The 15812-nt window shown below is 36.5% G+C and overlaps 1 protein-coding gene across 1 annotated transcript in view; it reads left to right on the top strand.

Moving 5' to 3' along the window:
• Positions 1 to 872: 872 nt before the first annotated feature.
• Positions 873 to 15812, top strand: part of LOC135690136 (potassium voltage-gated channel subfamily KQT member 1) — a 29402-nt gene continuing 14462 nt past the window's right edge. Inside the window, exons 1-9 of the mRNA XM_065207612.2 lie at positions 873 to 1467; positions 3308 to 3404; positions 7840 to 7966; positions 10059 to 10137; positions 11749 to 11845; positions 12432 to 12569; positions 13374 to 13484; positions 14068 to 14163; positions 15393 to 15783. Of these exons, the coding sequence (XP_065063684.1) occupies positions 1229 to 1467; positions 3308 to 3404; positions 7840 to 7966; positions 10059 to 10137; positions 11749 to 11845; positions 12432 to 12569; positions 13374 to 13484; positions 14068 to 14163; positions 15393 to 15783 (1375 nt within the window). The 5' untranslated portion in view covers positions 873 to 1228. The remainder of the gene's footprint in view (positions 1468 to 3307; positions 3405 to 7839; positions 7967 to 10058; positions 10138 to 11748; positions 11846 to 12431; positions 12570 to 13373; positions 13485 to 14067; positions 14164 to 15392; positions 15784 to 15812) is intronic.

Genomic DNA, 15812 nt, shown 5'->3' with positions numbered 1-15812 from the left:
CTTTGTTCTATAGTTGCATGTCCCACAATTGACTGTCCCACAACTAATCGGCCTCTCCAAATTCAACCGGTTTTGTATTTTGAGAAATGTTTGCGAGGGCCCCCGTTGTTCCTTTTTATAGCATCACATTTCTGGTGTTAACAGTCGAAATCGTCAGTGTTTGATAAAAGGAATGCGATTTTTCACTCTTAATTATCAATTCTAAGAATATTAGGATTGGCCTTTTTCAGTCCCTTGACATTTGTATCTAGACAGGTCACGAAATCAGTAGAGTTCGAAATCACTGTGACTTGACCCGAAAGGATGGACATTTTTCACGCTTTTCAGTGGGATATATTTTGTGAGTTATTTCCAGTGAGTTAAATGTTTTATACAATATGGCCATGCTACAGGGGTGTTGGTGTGTGTACGGTGGGGTGGGGGTATACCCTGAGGACATATTCATTAATTGGCTTTTTCTCCGCAGATTTGACAGTTAATACTGCTTGATCGGTTAACTTTGTGGTCGACCTAAATAGAGAATCAACTTGGTATCGGACAGCCCCAATAATATTTTCTAGCGCCGCCCCTTGTTTCATACCCAGAATTTTACGTTTCGTGTCCTTCCCCTCTCGTTGGGTATTAAGGGTGCAGCCCCTAGAAAAGGCTGCTAAAGCTAATCCTACTGAATTGAATGTAGGGGCAGGAATTTTGAAGCAGGGGGCTGGGTGGCTTTAACCCCCCCCCCCCCAATTTTTTGTGAAAAATGTAAAATATTAAGAAGTGAACCACCAGTAAAGTCTCTTTTATTCGGTTTTAGCCCCCGCACTTTTTTATACCCATCCCATTTTCTCAACGCTGCTCCGCGGTGTCTGAGGGGGCACTAGGCGTTTCGGTAAGCTTGCCCACAGAATTATTCTTTTTCTGTGGCTTGCCCTTAAACTCGATGCCGAGGTTGCAATCTTTCTTGCTTACCAGCCTCGAAATCGAATGATTGAACGTGGTCCTTTGTGATGACTGTTGTTGTTTTGACATGCGATGATTTTGGCGACAAGACGGAATTCCGTTGTGGAACTTTAGATTTCTGAATGTTCAAGCTGAAGCCTGCTTCACGGATGTACTGGCCGTTTCGTAGAAAAGGAGTTTTCTTCAAATTTACTTGAAATAAAGGGAAATCACCCCAGCTCCCCTGCTGCGATTGGCAAAAAGGCTGATATTTAATTTTCGTTCGACCAAGGAAGTTGGAGCAATGAAGGGTTCCAAGCAAAATGGAGACATAGAGTTGGTTGGATTCGACAAGAAACCTTCACCCGCCATCTCTGAAAGGCCACAGAATCCCTGGGACAACAATGGAGAGTATGTTTATCACCTTCACCACCCAAACCATGAGAAACCAGGACTTAAACGTTACAGGGACATGCAGATTTTGGTCTACAATTTCTTGGAACGACCAAGAAGCTGGCCAAGCATCATTTATCACAGCTGTGTGTAAGTAAAATTTTAATCACTCTTGTTAATCAGCTACCCTATCATCTCGCTTGTTTATTTGTTTTCAAGGTCGACTTCAGCCATTTCCCAGGGAAAAATACTGGTTAACAATAAGACGGCATAGGAGAGAGGGAGATAATACCTTATTTTACATTACTTGTATTATATTTGTCTAAACCGTCAAATTTTGAAGGAGGGGGGCAAAGTTTTTTTGGAAAAGGAATGTAAAAGTATAAAAAACGCTCATTGCTTGGTGTTTAGTATTTTGACAGGCACTTGACTTTTAATTAAGGAGCTTAACTAATTTCTTTGTGAAGTATCAAAGTTTCTGGGTGTATCCAAATGAAACATGTACAATGTGAATAAGACTTTGGAGTATATAAGATATTTGCATCAACATGAAAAGATTCCACTTTCAGAATTTCAAAACTACCACAACCCTAATTTGTTTTAAGGGTAGGGTAGCCTTTGATTTACAATTAACAACTTTTAGATTTCATTCCTGGCCTCCTCTGGGAGTTTCTTTCTTTTATAGTTTTAGGAGCTATTCATTGTCTTTTCAGGAAGTCATAATGCTTTAAATCTCAATAAAAGTTACTATAATGTTCAGGTATTTAGATATATCTAGGGAAACACTGCTTGTGAATAGATTTTGTCTTGGTTTCCAGACAATTTATAGATTGATAGTAGCTCTGTTGGTCAATGGCTGTGGCTCTGTTGGTCAATGGCATGACTAAGTCAACAGTAGAAGTCAGGCATGGTAACTGACTTTCAAATGCTCAACTGTTTCTGCTAAAAAACCTAAATGTAGCACATCTAAGCCAGCTCCTGCTGCAAAATTAGACATAGAATTAAAAAAATCAAATAGCTGGTCCAAGAAGATATCTGGTCATCTCGAATCACTTAATTGATGTCATGTTTGAATTATTTTTATTTCTAAAGCCTTGAGTCAATGGTCAGTACTTTAATAGATAAAATTCAGAACTCTTCAACACATTTTTGCCAAGGTAATACAGAATGGAGTTTACCAAATAGATTGTATGTTGCCCTCAGCTTTACATGCAAGCTAACACCTAGTTTTGATTGAAAAGAAGATACCCCTATGATTGCTAAGGAAACACATGTAAAATGAAAAATATGTCTACCGCAATAATTTGATCGAGATTGGAAATGCTTATTACATAAAGAGAAGATGAAATTTTCCCTTTGCACTGTGGGAAGATGTAATCATATGCAGGTGCAGCAGCTGTTGAACTTATGTCAAGATACAGCTTATTGACTTATGAATATACTTTGTATCATAATATTTTGGATTATGTGTCTTTGTATGCCACACCTGTGATTCAAGTGAACCTTTAGTTTGGTTGAAATGAGAAAAATATTAAAACCTATTCTTGAAATCCTTTTTTCTGTGGATATCATAATATCCTGAACTCCAACAATAACCTATTGATTGTATGACTCCAACAATAACCTAGTGACTCATACTCTTTACCATGCTATTGAATTTAATCATCACCTTAACTCGCCTTTCTGATCATTGGTTTTTCCTCATTTTCATTTTAAATTATTTCTACGAAAAAATACCCCTTCAGCTAGTTCTAACAATACAATAAATAAACTGTTAATAAGTTAATAATGAAGGTCTATTAATTGATAGTTTAAATGCAGCTTATAGATAAAATACAAGTTATGAAAAATTAGATTGCGGCTGGTCTTGTGTAAAAAGCGTTCAAATGATATCCACTAATTTTCTTCCAATAATTCTTCTTATTTCCTTTTTTATTTTTTGCAGGATTTCTTTGTTGCAAAATTCTTATCTGTTCTTCTTCCTTTTCAGATTTCTGCTCATATTACTGAGTTTGGTGCTAAGCGTTGTTACCACAATAGACCAGTTTGCCAAGAATGATGTTGTTGAGAAAACAGTATTTTACTTGGTAAGCCTACAACCATTGATAGCTAAACTGTTGATAGAATTCTTTAATCTGACTTCCTTGTTAAGTGATACCATTTAGATTAAAGAGTTGTCTTGTAGTTGGTTTTGTGATCATTGCCATAGCTAGCTGTTTGTGATGTAGAAAAATGGCCTGGCCAAAAATTTGTAATTGTGAAACAGCTAACAATAGACATACATTGTCAGTCATAGCATGTTTTTTGGAGGCTGGCGCAAGCCCCCCTTTCCTCCAGAAGTAACCAGCCTGATATAATTTAAGTAACATTTGGGAAAATAGCATATGTTGATCATAAAACATAGTTTGTGTTTAGGCAGGGCTAATCTCATCATTTGCCTACACACAAAGTCCCTCTTACACGATCAGACTTCTTCGAATTCAATTATTCTTTGACTTCAGACTTTGTCAAATCGAAAACCTCTTGACACAGCAAGATTTAGAACCCGTTAACGCTACAGAAAAAACGGAACTCTTTGGTTCCGTTTTTGTTTGGGCACGATACCTCTTTTTCGTCGCTTTTACACTGAAACAAAAAAGAACGGATCTATATTTGAGGCCGTCTACACTTGAGTAAAAAGAGCGGAACGTTCTTCTTGTGAAACCTGCGCAATAGCGTGGCATTGACGTCTGACATTTTCAGAAAGCCTCGCCCCAACCCTAGATTAAGCCCCAACATCAATCGTTACCAAAAAGTTCCGTTCCTGACCGTTTACACTAGAGAAGAGAAGAATGATTTGGGAACGGAACCAAAAAAATTCGCCTTTTAGCGAAACCAAAAAAGAACGGAACCGTTCCCAAACTAGCACGGAGCCAGAATGCCTAATGTAAACACAAGACCTATCGTCGCTTTTTTCAGCCATGCAACCAAAGAGTTCCGTTCTTTTTTCTGCAGTGTAAACGGGATCTAAATCATTTTAGTCAAATTCGATTAGTTGTATTAAACAAAGTCCCATCGTGTTAGAGGGACTTCAATCTTTACATGTTAGGAGAAAGGCTTACTTGATCGTATTATTAAATTGATGGTATATCTGTCACCGGCTTTACCATAACTAATCTACTTTCACTGTCCGCCTCGTATTTCTGAGCCATAGAAATGAACAGAGATCCTGGTTATCTAAAGTCCTCTATTAGACCTTTCTCCTAATTACGTCATGGCGCAATGCATTCTGGTACTTGTAGTTAAACCCGTGAGCATTTGTTTATGTTTTGTACGGCGATCAGACGAAGTTCTGTTATTATCCAATGCTCTTTGCTCGAATAATCAAACAAATCATGAAAAATACGGCAGAATCCAGCTATCATCAATTTTAACCTTATCTTATCCATACGCTTTTCACCCCCTCACATATTTCCACCTCGTCTTACGTTCTGCGTTACGTCGTATTCCTACTACGTTCCATATAGTTAATCTTTCGATTCTACTGTTCCTTTCTCTTCTTAACCGTTTCTCCTTCTACTCTTTTTTGCCTGATAAAGAGTTACGCTCGAAACTTCGTACCAATTATTCGAATTCTGTATCAAATTATTGTATCAAATTTTGTTCATTTTCGACGTACAACACGCACAATCTCATTGATTATCAATTTACCTCTTTAACTGACCCTGAATACAAGCAAACCCAAACAAAAATTAGTAGGTCTCTATAATTCTTGCTTTCATGTTTAAAATATTGCACATTCAAGAGATCCCACCTTGAAAGGATTTAAGTATTTATGGAAAAGTGCTGTAACATTCCGTCCCCAAAGTTAAGATAAACTATACAACTTCTACAAAATCAGGTTTTATTTTGGCGTCATAAACATGGAAAAAAGAGCAAACAAAATTTTAGCCCATTTTTACTTAGCTACATGAATAAGATGCTGCAGTGTTTTGAACCCGTAAATACGACAAGTTTGGTGATTTCAAAAAAGTCTAGCCACCTTTTCTTCGTGTAGCCGGACTTGAACAAACATAAGATAAGAACAGATATTAAAAACGGTGTAGCCATGACAGGTTCTTACCTGACTAGAGAAACAGGGCAGCTTTCTTGCCCCTTTTCAGAAGATTTTCAGGAAGGTTTTCAGAAGAAATAAAAAATAAAGTATCTATTCAAGGTCATTTTCTCAAAGGACTTCAGCACATAGGCTAAACTGATTTTGTCCCTTCACCCTCTTGAATTGTCTATCGCAGCTTTTTGCTCTGTCGATTATTGAGTACTTTCAATAATTTCTTCCCTTTTCCTGATTGGCTAAACATTTAATAACAATTCTAGTCACATTTTTTGGTTCATCTAATCTGCAATAATTTACGATTTAATAATAATAATAAGACCATATTTATACAGGTAAACTTGTTCAGCAAAAATGAGTTTGCTGCTATCAATCAAGGACCTGTGAAACTAATGTACCTACGATATAAATGTTACAACAATATAGTTTAAAAAAGTTTTTACAATAATTAAATCTAGAGAAAAAGTTAAAAATCAAAGTCGATATCCTTGCAGTAACTCTTGAACTTCAGTATAGATGTTTCACTTTGTAGTTTGTAGTCTTCTTTTGCTCAGGTAACTATTTATGAGGAATACTCTAATTTGTAAATATTAATGAAAAAACTGATCTCTCGAAGAAATTAAAATAATACAGTTTGCAAAGTAAGATTAAAGTTACCAGAAGGCCAGGAACTACCTCCAAAAAAAGAAGTGATTGGGTGATAGCAATGAATGATACCAGGTTTAAGCTGAGACAAAAACTTTTTTCTACTGGGTCTGATAATGAAGCTAGGTCACGGCACCACCAAAAAAGCGTATGATTAATGATTGCGGTGTTTTTTGATCGAATTTCTGATAGCCAAGAATCGGAAAAAATCGTGCCACCAGTGCCACAAGGGTTGATTCTCGCGTCATTGATTACAATGAAAATTTCATTGAAAACTATATGGAGGCATATTTTGTCATAATCTACTGCCCCTTGAGTGAGTAACTCTTTAGAACTTAATTACTAGGGAGACGAGTTTAGATTCCTATTGCCCAGGGCTATTATTCTACCAATTTGTCTGAACCAATGTGAAAGTGCATTAAATGCACATGCGCATTAGGGCGAAGGCATATGGACAAAATTTACACCTGGTGGTGCTTCACAGCATTAATCAAAACTATTATATATCATAGTTGTATCGTATAAACCAGAGTTTCATTCTCGCTCTTCTCATTAAACCCTTTTCTCTATATTGTCTTCGTCTTTTGATTCGAAACTGAAAGCGAAATTCGTGTCATGAATGTTCCTACCATAAGTCGCTACCTACGAATGTTCCCACAGACCACAATATCCGATGTGAAAATAACGTTATCGATTTTAGCTGCGCATGTGCATATGATGCAAAAATTTAAAATCCTAGACCTTCAGACGAATTCTGGATCATCTCCCTCTATAATTAAAAACATTGCTGTTGGAATATTTGATTAAGTGGGCATGCAGATGGTTTGATCTGGAGATGTTTGGCATGTCTGTCGCTTAACAATTAACCATTTGTTTTATTTTTCTATTGATTGCCATCATAACATCCATCGTAATCATTATTTTCGGTAGATATCGGGTTGGTAACGAGAATCAAAGGGAGATCTTAGACAGCTAAAGGAAATTCGAACCCTGAACCCATTCATTTTTTGACACGCAGTTGTTTGACACACAGTTTTTCTTCCATAATCATATCCTAGATCTATGATCTGTTGTAGTTTGTCTTTAAACCATGCAATAACAGTGCATAAAAAGTGATTTTTAAAACCGTACAGAAATAACAGTACATAAAAGTTCGACTTTGCGTTTGGCTTGTTTGTATGTTTTAAAGTCTTGTTTTTATAGTTTGATTGCCAAATTGAAGATAGACACAACTCAAGTGCCCTCTAACCAAAGCTAAATGAATGAATATTTCCTTTCAATGAATTTTTAATTGCAAACTTCGAAATTTTCTCTGAAGATGTGGGCGATCTCCTTCCTATTCTGCGGCGATGACTTTGCAATGTGTTTCATCCCAGCTGTATCCAACTGGTCGTGTTATGTTTTTCCCAAATATAGAGTTTATAATCACTTCAGGTTTCCGAAGAAATTTTAAATCCCTGTTTTAGCTGAACTATTTATGAATTAATGGAGAGAAAATATTGACGAATAATCGCAGCTGATCCGAAAACAACAGCTACTAAAGACCTCCCAACTAAGCTGTTTTTTTAAGATTGTGTTTCGATCCATTTATTTCGGATATGCTACCCATACGTCTGTGTTAAAACAACGCTCTGAAGAGCATGGTGTTTTCTATGTTAACAGCGCCTATTTTTCATTCTTTATTTTTCATCTCTGCGAATACTAATTCCGTATAATCTCTTTGCCAATTATAGCAAAATCTTTATTCGGGATTAGTGTTTTCATTCGTCCCTCCTAATTTTTCCTAGGAAATCATATTGATAGCAGTGTTTACAATTGAATATGGCTTACGTGTTTGGGCCTGTTCGTCGCATGGAACGTACAGCGGCTGCGGTGGAAAATTCAAGTTTATTAGGAAACCGTACATGGTTATTGGTAAGTAGACAGTTTGTTCAGAACCCCAAAGACCATTCATGTTGGGGACGATTTCAGTGCAGGGCCCTTTAGCCTATTTTCCTCAAGAATAAATTTTTGTGCAAAAGAACATTTTTTTGTAATTCTTATTCACAATAATAATTTTTTAACTAAAAAATCTAAGCTGTAACGCGTTATATTTCGACTGGGTTTACTAAATCTGTTTCATGCCATTTTAATTTTCTTCTGAAAAGTGGTTTTTCAGCCTAGTTTTTAAAACGGTGTCGCTGTTATTTATCTAATTTCAGTCAATATTTTTATAGCTAACTGTATATACAATATATATACACTCATTTTTTATAAGAAACTGGCTATAAGAAACGAGTACTGGACAGTCAGAAAAAATTAAGAAACTTCAGTACTCAAAGCAAAAAAATTAAGAAACTATTAAATCGTGATAAAACTGAGAACAGCGAAATTTTGTAAAATCCAAGAACAAGATTGCCCAGTTGGCCTAGAACTTAAGACACAAGGGATAAAAATATACTTCCCACATCTAAATACAGCATCGGAACGGAAGCGAATCTCTTGACGTGATAAAAAAGGTCACAAACATTTCATAACATCATTCATGACATCATAATTAACAAACTCTTAAGAAACAATGAGTATTGAACCAGAACATTAAGAAACTGGAGTACTCAACATCGACCTTTGTTTCTAATAAAAAAATGAGTGTAAACAAATTAGCTAATATCAATCGAATCAAGTTTTAATATATACAAAACCTATTATTGAAAAAATTAAAATTACTGCAGGCTTTACATTTAAGTTCAGAACCATTACATTGCTTCATAAGTTGTTTAGCTTAACCAGTGCAACCATAGTCACAGCCTGAGAATGTCAATTTGTGCCGTCTCATATCTCTTCCTCAATCGAATCGAATGCTCCTACTAGTTACAAACTTTGGGAATATTTTGTCTATTCCAATCAGAATGAATATTTTGTCTTTGCCGGGCAACTTGCGGGAACTCTTTTCACTTTGTCTCTGGAAACTTTTTTCCAGCTGCCGTGAAATTTTCTTTTATCTTTTCTTTCATTATCCCATCAGAATTTCCCATAAACAAAGCTAGAATTTTTTTTGGACAGGCATTTTAGTGCCTTTCCTTGCTTATAAATAATGAGTGCGCGTAAAAAGAGGTCATTCAGGGAAATTGTCCAAATTAAAATTGTTTTTCTGTTCCTTTTCATAATAAAATTTCTTCTAGAGGTACATTACTGCTATCTTTAAGTAGAATAGCGCAATGACTAGGGTGTATTGATTGGCGTAACAAATCAAATCTAAGGTACAGTAGTTGTTTGTACTTTTAGGCATTGAACTGTATTTGGGTCACACGTAGACGACATTGTGTGTGGATCGCTAAACGTGTATTTTGTAGGAGAACGAGGCGTTTTTAATATTAGCATATCATTTATTTGGTCTTTTGATTTTATCTGTGATATAAAGCAATATGCCGTCAAGGTACATTGTCGATCTTTGGGTATGTTTCAGCTTAGTATTAGAATCTTGTCTAAAATGGTATCATTCTCAAACATATAAAAATTCCGTAATATTTGGAATGAAAACTGTGCCTAATACATAAGGTATATCTATAATTGGACACCGTATCTATAAAAGCGTAAAAGATACATAAAGATTTTACTATAAAGGCTCTTTCATTTGACAGCTATCAATCCCTATCTTTGGACTTCTACTAGTTCGCAAACCTTTGCGGAATAACAAATATATTTTTCATAAACCGTTTTGTCAGAAAATGCCAACATTTTTACAAGTATTAATTAAAGTAAAAATACTATTTTTGGAAAAATATCCTACTCGAGCAAGGCTTTCTGTCTTAACATTCTGGCAACATAGGATTGGCTGTATCCAAGGGGACGAATGTATGGAATACAGGGTAACAAACTTCCATTATGGTTGGTTGCCTCTATAGTTATGTAGTTGAGTTATTATCATTGACTAAGTTTAAGACATAAGTATACAGTACTGTTTCTTGAATTAGCATTTGCACACACTTTACTACCGTTCACGCTGAGACTTCATCTTTCTGTCTAGATATCATCGTGATCATTGCCACGTTGGTCCTCATCATAGAACACAAGAAGGCTGAGTTTTTAAATATATCTATTCTCCGGTAAGTCGCATCTAAACATTTCAATGTTATTATGTAAGAGTCATTGAACTAATTAAGATTAAATTGTACGAATTCACCTCAGAGCTGCTGGGAGGGGGCAGGGGCTGCAAATTTCCCCAGAGCCTCGGGGTCTAGGGGGCCTTGTAAAGTAACGAATTCAATTTTAAGAAAGGGATTAATCAGACGTAACAAAAGAATGACTGAAAACAGTAAAACGGTTTAAATGATTTCAAGAAAATGACTGCCAAAAGTTTTCTGGAATGTATTTTAGGCTAATCTGGAAGACTTGGTCGTAAATACTTTCCTCTTCTTTAAGTTATGCCCCAGGGCCTCTGAAACCTCCCGGGGGCCTTGATTCACAGACATCCAATTCGGCTTCAAGGCAGCGAGTTTAGGCATAGCATTACCATGCAAAACCTCTCTATACGTATACCCTGGACCTAAACTGTATCATCTATTTATCACCAAATTTGTTTTGAAGTCCAGTTAAGGAATGGGATTGGGCTTCTTCTTTCAAAATATTAATGGGCTCTAAGGCCCTACATCGAATGGTTTTATTGCCCATTATCAACTTGTACCAGGTATATCATATATTCATGTCGGATTACTTGACCTAGGAAATTTTATCTCGAGCTACCTCAAGCAAATCTTTTTAGAGAATTAGTCTATTTCTTCGCTCTTCGGTAATTCTTAGCTTTCTCGATCAATCTATGCTCCACAGATGTTGTTGTGAGATTAGGTAGTTATTGCTTATTCGCTTTCTTCTTCATTTTGATAACAATAGTTTCCAAATCACCCTGAAAGTTGCAGGAAACCAAATCCAACGATAAAGAAGCCAAAAAGCGAGACATTTTTAAGGACCCCATAGAGAGCCTGCTTGGACCCGGGCTGAAGCTTAAAATAGCAAGCAATGTTTTGGGCGGTAAAATTTTAAATGACTTCGCACTTTTCAGAGTATGAATCATCAGGACATTGATCAAGATCTCTAAGCTAGGAAATATGTGGCCAATCAAAAACACGAGCACATGACTGTAAAGGTTGCCTAATCAGTGCCGCTTGCCAATTGAAAATATTGCCAATGGAGGCCAAGGAAGAAATCGAGCTTATTTCTACACAATAGCAATTTTTGTATAGATAGATTCTAACACTGCTAAATGGAACAGCAACTGGGCTCTGCCAGTTGTTCGAAACACGTCGCACTTTCAGTTTCTGGTGCAATCTAGGATTTCCTTGTAAAATTTGTCCAATTACAACCTCACAAGTTATAGTTGATGTTTTTGATCTGCTAGACCGAGGCGGCTGTTCTCTTTAGAGGATGGTGTTATTAGGAAGGGGCCTTCTGTTTTATTTTCTCCCTACAATTTTTTGATAGGTAAAGTTCCGAGTCGATTTTTGAGCTGGAACAAATTATAACTGCCATGTTTTCAATGTAGAATAGTCGCTATGTATGTGTTATCCTATAAAGATGTTGCGTTCTCGGGGGCCTAGCCCCTCCTGTAAAAGATCCTGAGGGCTCAAAAGAAAGGATGGTGTATTGTGGACCCCAATGAAAAAGACAAAAAGCATTTCTACTTAAACAATGTGTTGGTAGTAAATCAATATTTCTTCTAGGTTTTTGAGATTTCTTCAAGTTCTGCGGATTTTGAGACTAGACCGACAAAGAGGTGCATTCAAGATGGTCAGCCAGGTTGTGTACGACCATAGACAAGTAGGTGTTGCTTTCTCATTACAGACTTGTTTACGTAATACTGAATAGAGCATGCCTGACGTTGCTTATCTTGATTTGTAGGCTATTCCACGACCTTATTGAATTGAGGCACATTTGTTGATTCATTAACTGTGATGTTTAGAAGCACTGCAAGTCTTCTATAAATCAGTGCATAGTGGGTATATTTTGCAATGTATCTGGACTGTGGCTTCAGTTTCCACGCATTGACTGCCAGCGATTTTCCTGACAATGATCTGTCAGAAATTCTGTCATTCTAAGTGCCTGAAGGCCTACGGTTTTGATAAATAGACTTCTGGAGAATGCTGAAATCTGGCTTATAAATATTTAAGGCTGAAAGCTGATAAAGGTCGATGTACTTAGACTTCTTTTTATCAATGGACTTAAACATCATCTTAAAGATTTATTTCCAAGAATCATTGAACCAAAACTCTGACAGAGATACTGTCCGGTATTTATGGGTTTTGTCCGATGTGAATACCTTTTAGAGACTCAGCTATTCAGAGATTGAATGGTTCGCAGAAATTGGTTGTGTAAATATTTCTAACTCGTTTTTTCTTTATTGCAGGAGCTACTGACGTGTTGGTACATGAGTTTCATAATTCTAATTACATGTTCATTTCTTGTTTATTTGGCTGAGAGGTCATCAGCAACAGTAGGAGACAATGGAATGGAAAACTTGGCAGATGGTCTGTACTGGGGAATCGTAAGTATTGCCTGGTTTTGCATACGTGTATAAAACATGGAAAATCACAGCGTTTCTTGGACGCAAAGACATCTTTGAGGTTTGATAAAATCTTCAATGCAATGTCGATGATAATAAGAAAAAACAACTGTTGTCCATGAAGAATTATGCGCAGCTTGAGGGGGCTTTTGAATAAGCTTGGGTTTTTTTTATAGAATTAGTAGTAACGAGGAACTGCAACGTTATTGCTTAGAAGAGGAATCCCTCACAGTTTTGTCACATACCCCCACCCTCTTGACAGGTATTTAATGACCGTTCTCTAAAGAGAAAAATAGAAAAAGCAAGTTGGAAGGACTGAAGGAATTTTGAACAGTAAGTGAACTGTTCAAATGTTGTTATCACACAATCTAACATGCATAGCAACATAAGCATAGTTTCATATTAGCCTTTTTTCCTCATATAACAGCTCCCAGCTTTAGCAATGTACTGGCCTATTAGGCGTTCCGTCTGAACGGTTGCATGTTGAAACTGCGGTCTCAATCTTCATGTTATAGGCAGATTATGTTCTCCTTGTCCATTATACACCCCGTCTTAACCATGTTTCTTTCAAGATACACTGAATGTTGCGAACATTTTTCAGATAAGTGTTCATAAAATTGCAAGGGTATTCAAACAGTTAATGTGTGATGCTCTACAATTGAGAAAAATTGCCACAAATATGCGAGAAAAATACTGGAGACTGGCCCTGCTTTTCCATTCATTGTGAAGATATTGAATTTCTACTTCATTGTTCCTATCTCTAACATCGATCTTTGCTGTTTGCAGATTTCTCTTTTAACTATTGGCTACGGTGACATTTCTCCGCAAACGTGGGTTGCTAAGCTGATAACATGCTGTTTTTCCCTGGTTGGAACTGCATTTTTCGCCTTACCAGCTGTAAGTTAACTTAATTAATATTTATAAAACTCTCCATTTAACCTTCTCATCGGCTTCTAACAAAAGATATACAATGTTAAATGAATTTCTTGCGAAATTCAATCATATTGCCTTTGACTTCTCGCCAAAAAATGTTCAATTAGTCTTTTTCTACAAGCTATATCTTATTTGTAATAATGGTAAATACTGTCGAGTAGATTTATTGTCTACTGAGATATATACTTTAATACAACTTTACTTTACTATAAACTTACTGAGATATAAGCTTTACTACAACATTTTAAGGCCGACTTTCTTCTAAAATTTGCGGGCAATACTATAGTACTTCATTTTGAATCAAATGCCATTTTCTTGTTTGCATCTTGAAATTTTGTGACGTTTCTGCCTCAACTTATTTCACACAACTCAATGGAAGAGCTCTTACGAGAAACCGACAACATACTACTGGCTTCTTCCTCTTTGGGCAAACAATTTCACGTTTTTAGGTTTTAGAATTATTTTTCCTCCCGTGAACGAAACAAATCAATTTTTGAGATATGAAATATGAACGGTTTTTTGAGTAATTTTTCTCAACGATCCCCAGGGTATACTTGGCTCAGGATTCGCTCTTCAAGTTGCACAACACCAACGTGAAAAGCATTTCAATAACAGAAGAATACCAGCCGCCATTTTGATCCAGGTAAGCAGAGTCGTTCGTATTTTTAAAGCTCTTTGAATGAGTGTTCGGTAGTATTTGAAAAACAAGAAAAAGAACCGATGAATCACCTAAAAATGAGGTTGAAGGAGCCAGGATAAAGAGGCCACACGGCTCCTCTGATAAAGCTAACGGGCAGCTGCTTCTAGAAAAGTAATTTGAAGTTGTTATGAAATATAGCGTAGTTCGCCAACGGGGGCTCCCTGTTGACTGCATGAAAATAATGTCTTAATAGATTAATTTGACTTCAATTCTTGCGTTGACCACAGGCCCCAGCTACGTGGGAGCTTGAGTTCCCATTGATGATTTTTAGAGTGGGTAAAACCACTCCTAGGAGCGTTTTAATTGGTCAAAAAAACAGTATATTTTCTTAATCTTAGAAGTGACAAATAAAAAAGAACGGCTTTCTTGGAAAATTTCAACAAATATAACCCCTTTTAAACTATTGTCTCAATTTGTAAATAGTTTGATTGTAGATAAATGAACGATCTGACTTTTGACTGGGGCAATGGCTGCGGCAAGTGTATTTCTTCCAATGGCTGCGGCAAGTGCATTAATTGTAGTTGTCATTTCACCGTTTGTTGCGTCATAGCAGTTGTGACGTCATTGTGCATGTCATAAACCTCTTATACTTTTATGTAAATTTCGAGGTTTCAATCTTTTCGTAAAAATCTCTGCAACTTTTCGTGTGGAATATTTGCAGTACTTTTAGTTGGCAAAACATAGATTTTTCCGAAAATGACCAATTCGTGTTGTATTTTTACAAGTTATTTGTTTTAGAAAATTCTAAAAGTTGAAAGATATAAAAACCTTGAACACTGAAGTAAAATAAATAGATATTTAAAATTTTAGTTGATTTCCAATCCCCCCCCCCCCCCCCCAAGAAGAGTTTTAGGCGCCCATCCCATTATGATGCTTAACTCGTACAATGAGCGTCGTTACGAAAATGATTCTTTACAATTCAAAATTTATCTTTCTAAGAAAGCATTTTCTAATTTACATATCCTTTTCTACTAGATGTTTCGCTTCATTTAAGAAACTCATGTTTTTTAACGGTTTTTATATCTTTCAGAATAATCAGTTTTTCTATAAGAATGATTTAGATTAAAAACACAAATGTTACCGCTGTATCAGTCGAAATGATAGGATTTTTCTCGAAGTGAAAGCCTACTCAATCATGTTTACTTTATGAAAGGTTTATCTTTTCGCTGTAGAGCTGTTGGCGAAGGTACGCAACTGACCCAATAAATGGCCTCCATGCCACTTGGATAAGATATCTACGTATGATCGACAAGCGTAAACTTCCTCGAAACGACACAAAGAGCCCTGGTGCTTCACCGTCAGTCGCCTCTGATAATCGGCGATCTATTATTAAAAAGCTGCAGCTTGTGCGAACGTCATCGTTAGCCGAAAAGTTTCGAAATCGTTCTAATGACTCTGAATCACGAGAGGACGAAAATCAGCTATCGGTGACCGGAATGGAGCTGCGAACGCAGAGAACTAGGTCGGATGGCGATCTCACGTTCATCGACCAACTTCCGACTGATGACGAAAATCAGTCAACGATCACTAGCTTGCCTTCCATTGTCTATGTCACCAATCAAGGTAAAGATTTTATATTTGATAAGGGTGTT

The sequence above is a fragment of the Rhopilema esculentum genome, chromosome 5 (assembly GCF_057945365.1).
Source record: "Rhopilema esculentum isolate cy_ngs chromosome 5, ASM5794536v1, whole genome shotgun sequence".
NCBI classification, from domain to species: Eukaryota; Metazoa; Cnidaria; class Scyphozoa; order Rhizostomeae; family Rhizostomatidae; genus Rhopilema; species Rhopilema esculentum.
This window is presented reverse-complemented; position numbering and strand designations above follow the sequence as displayed.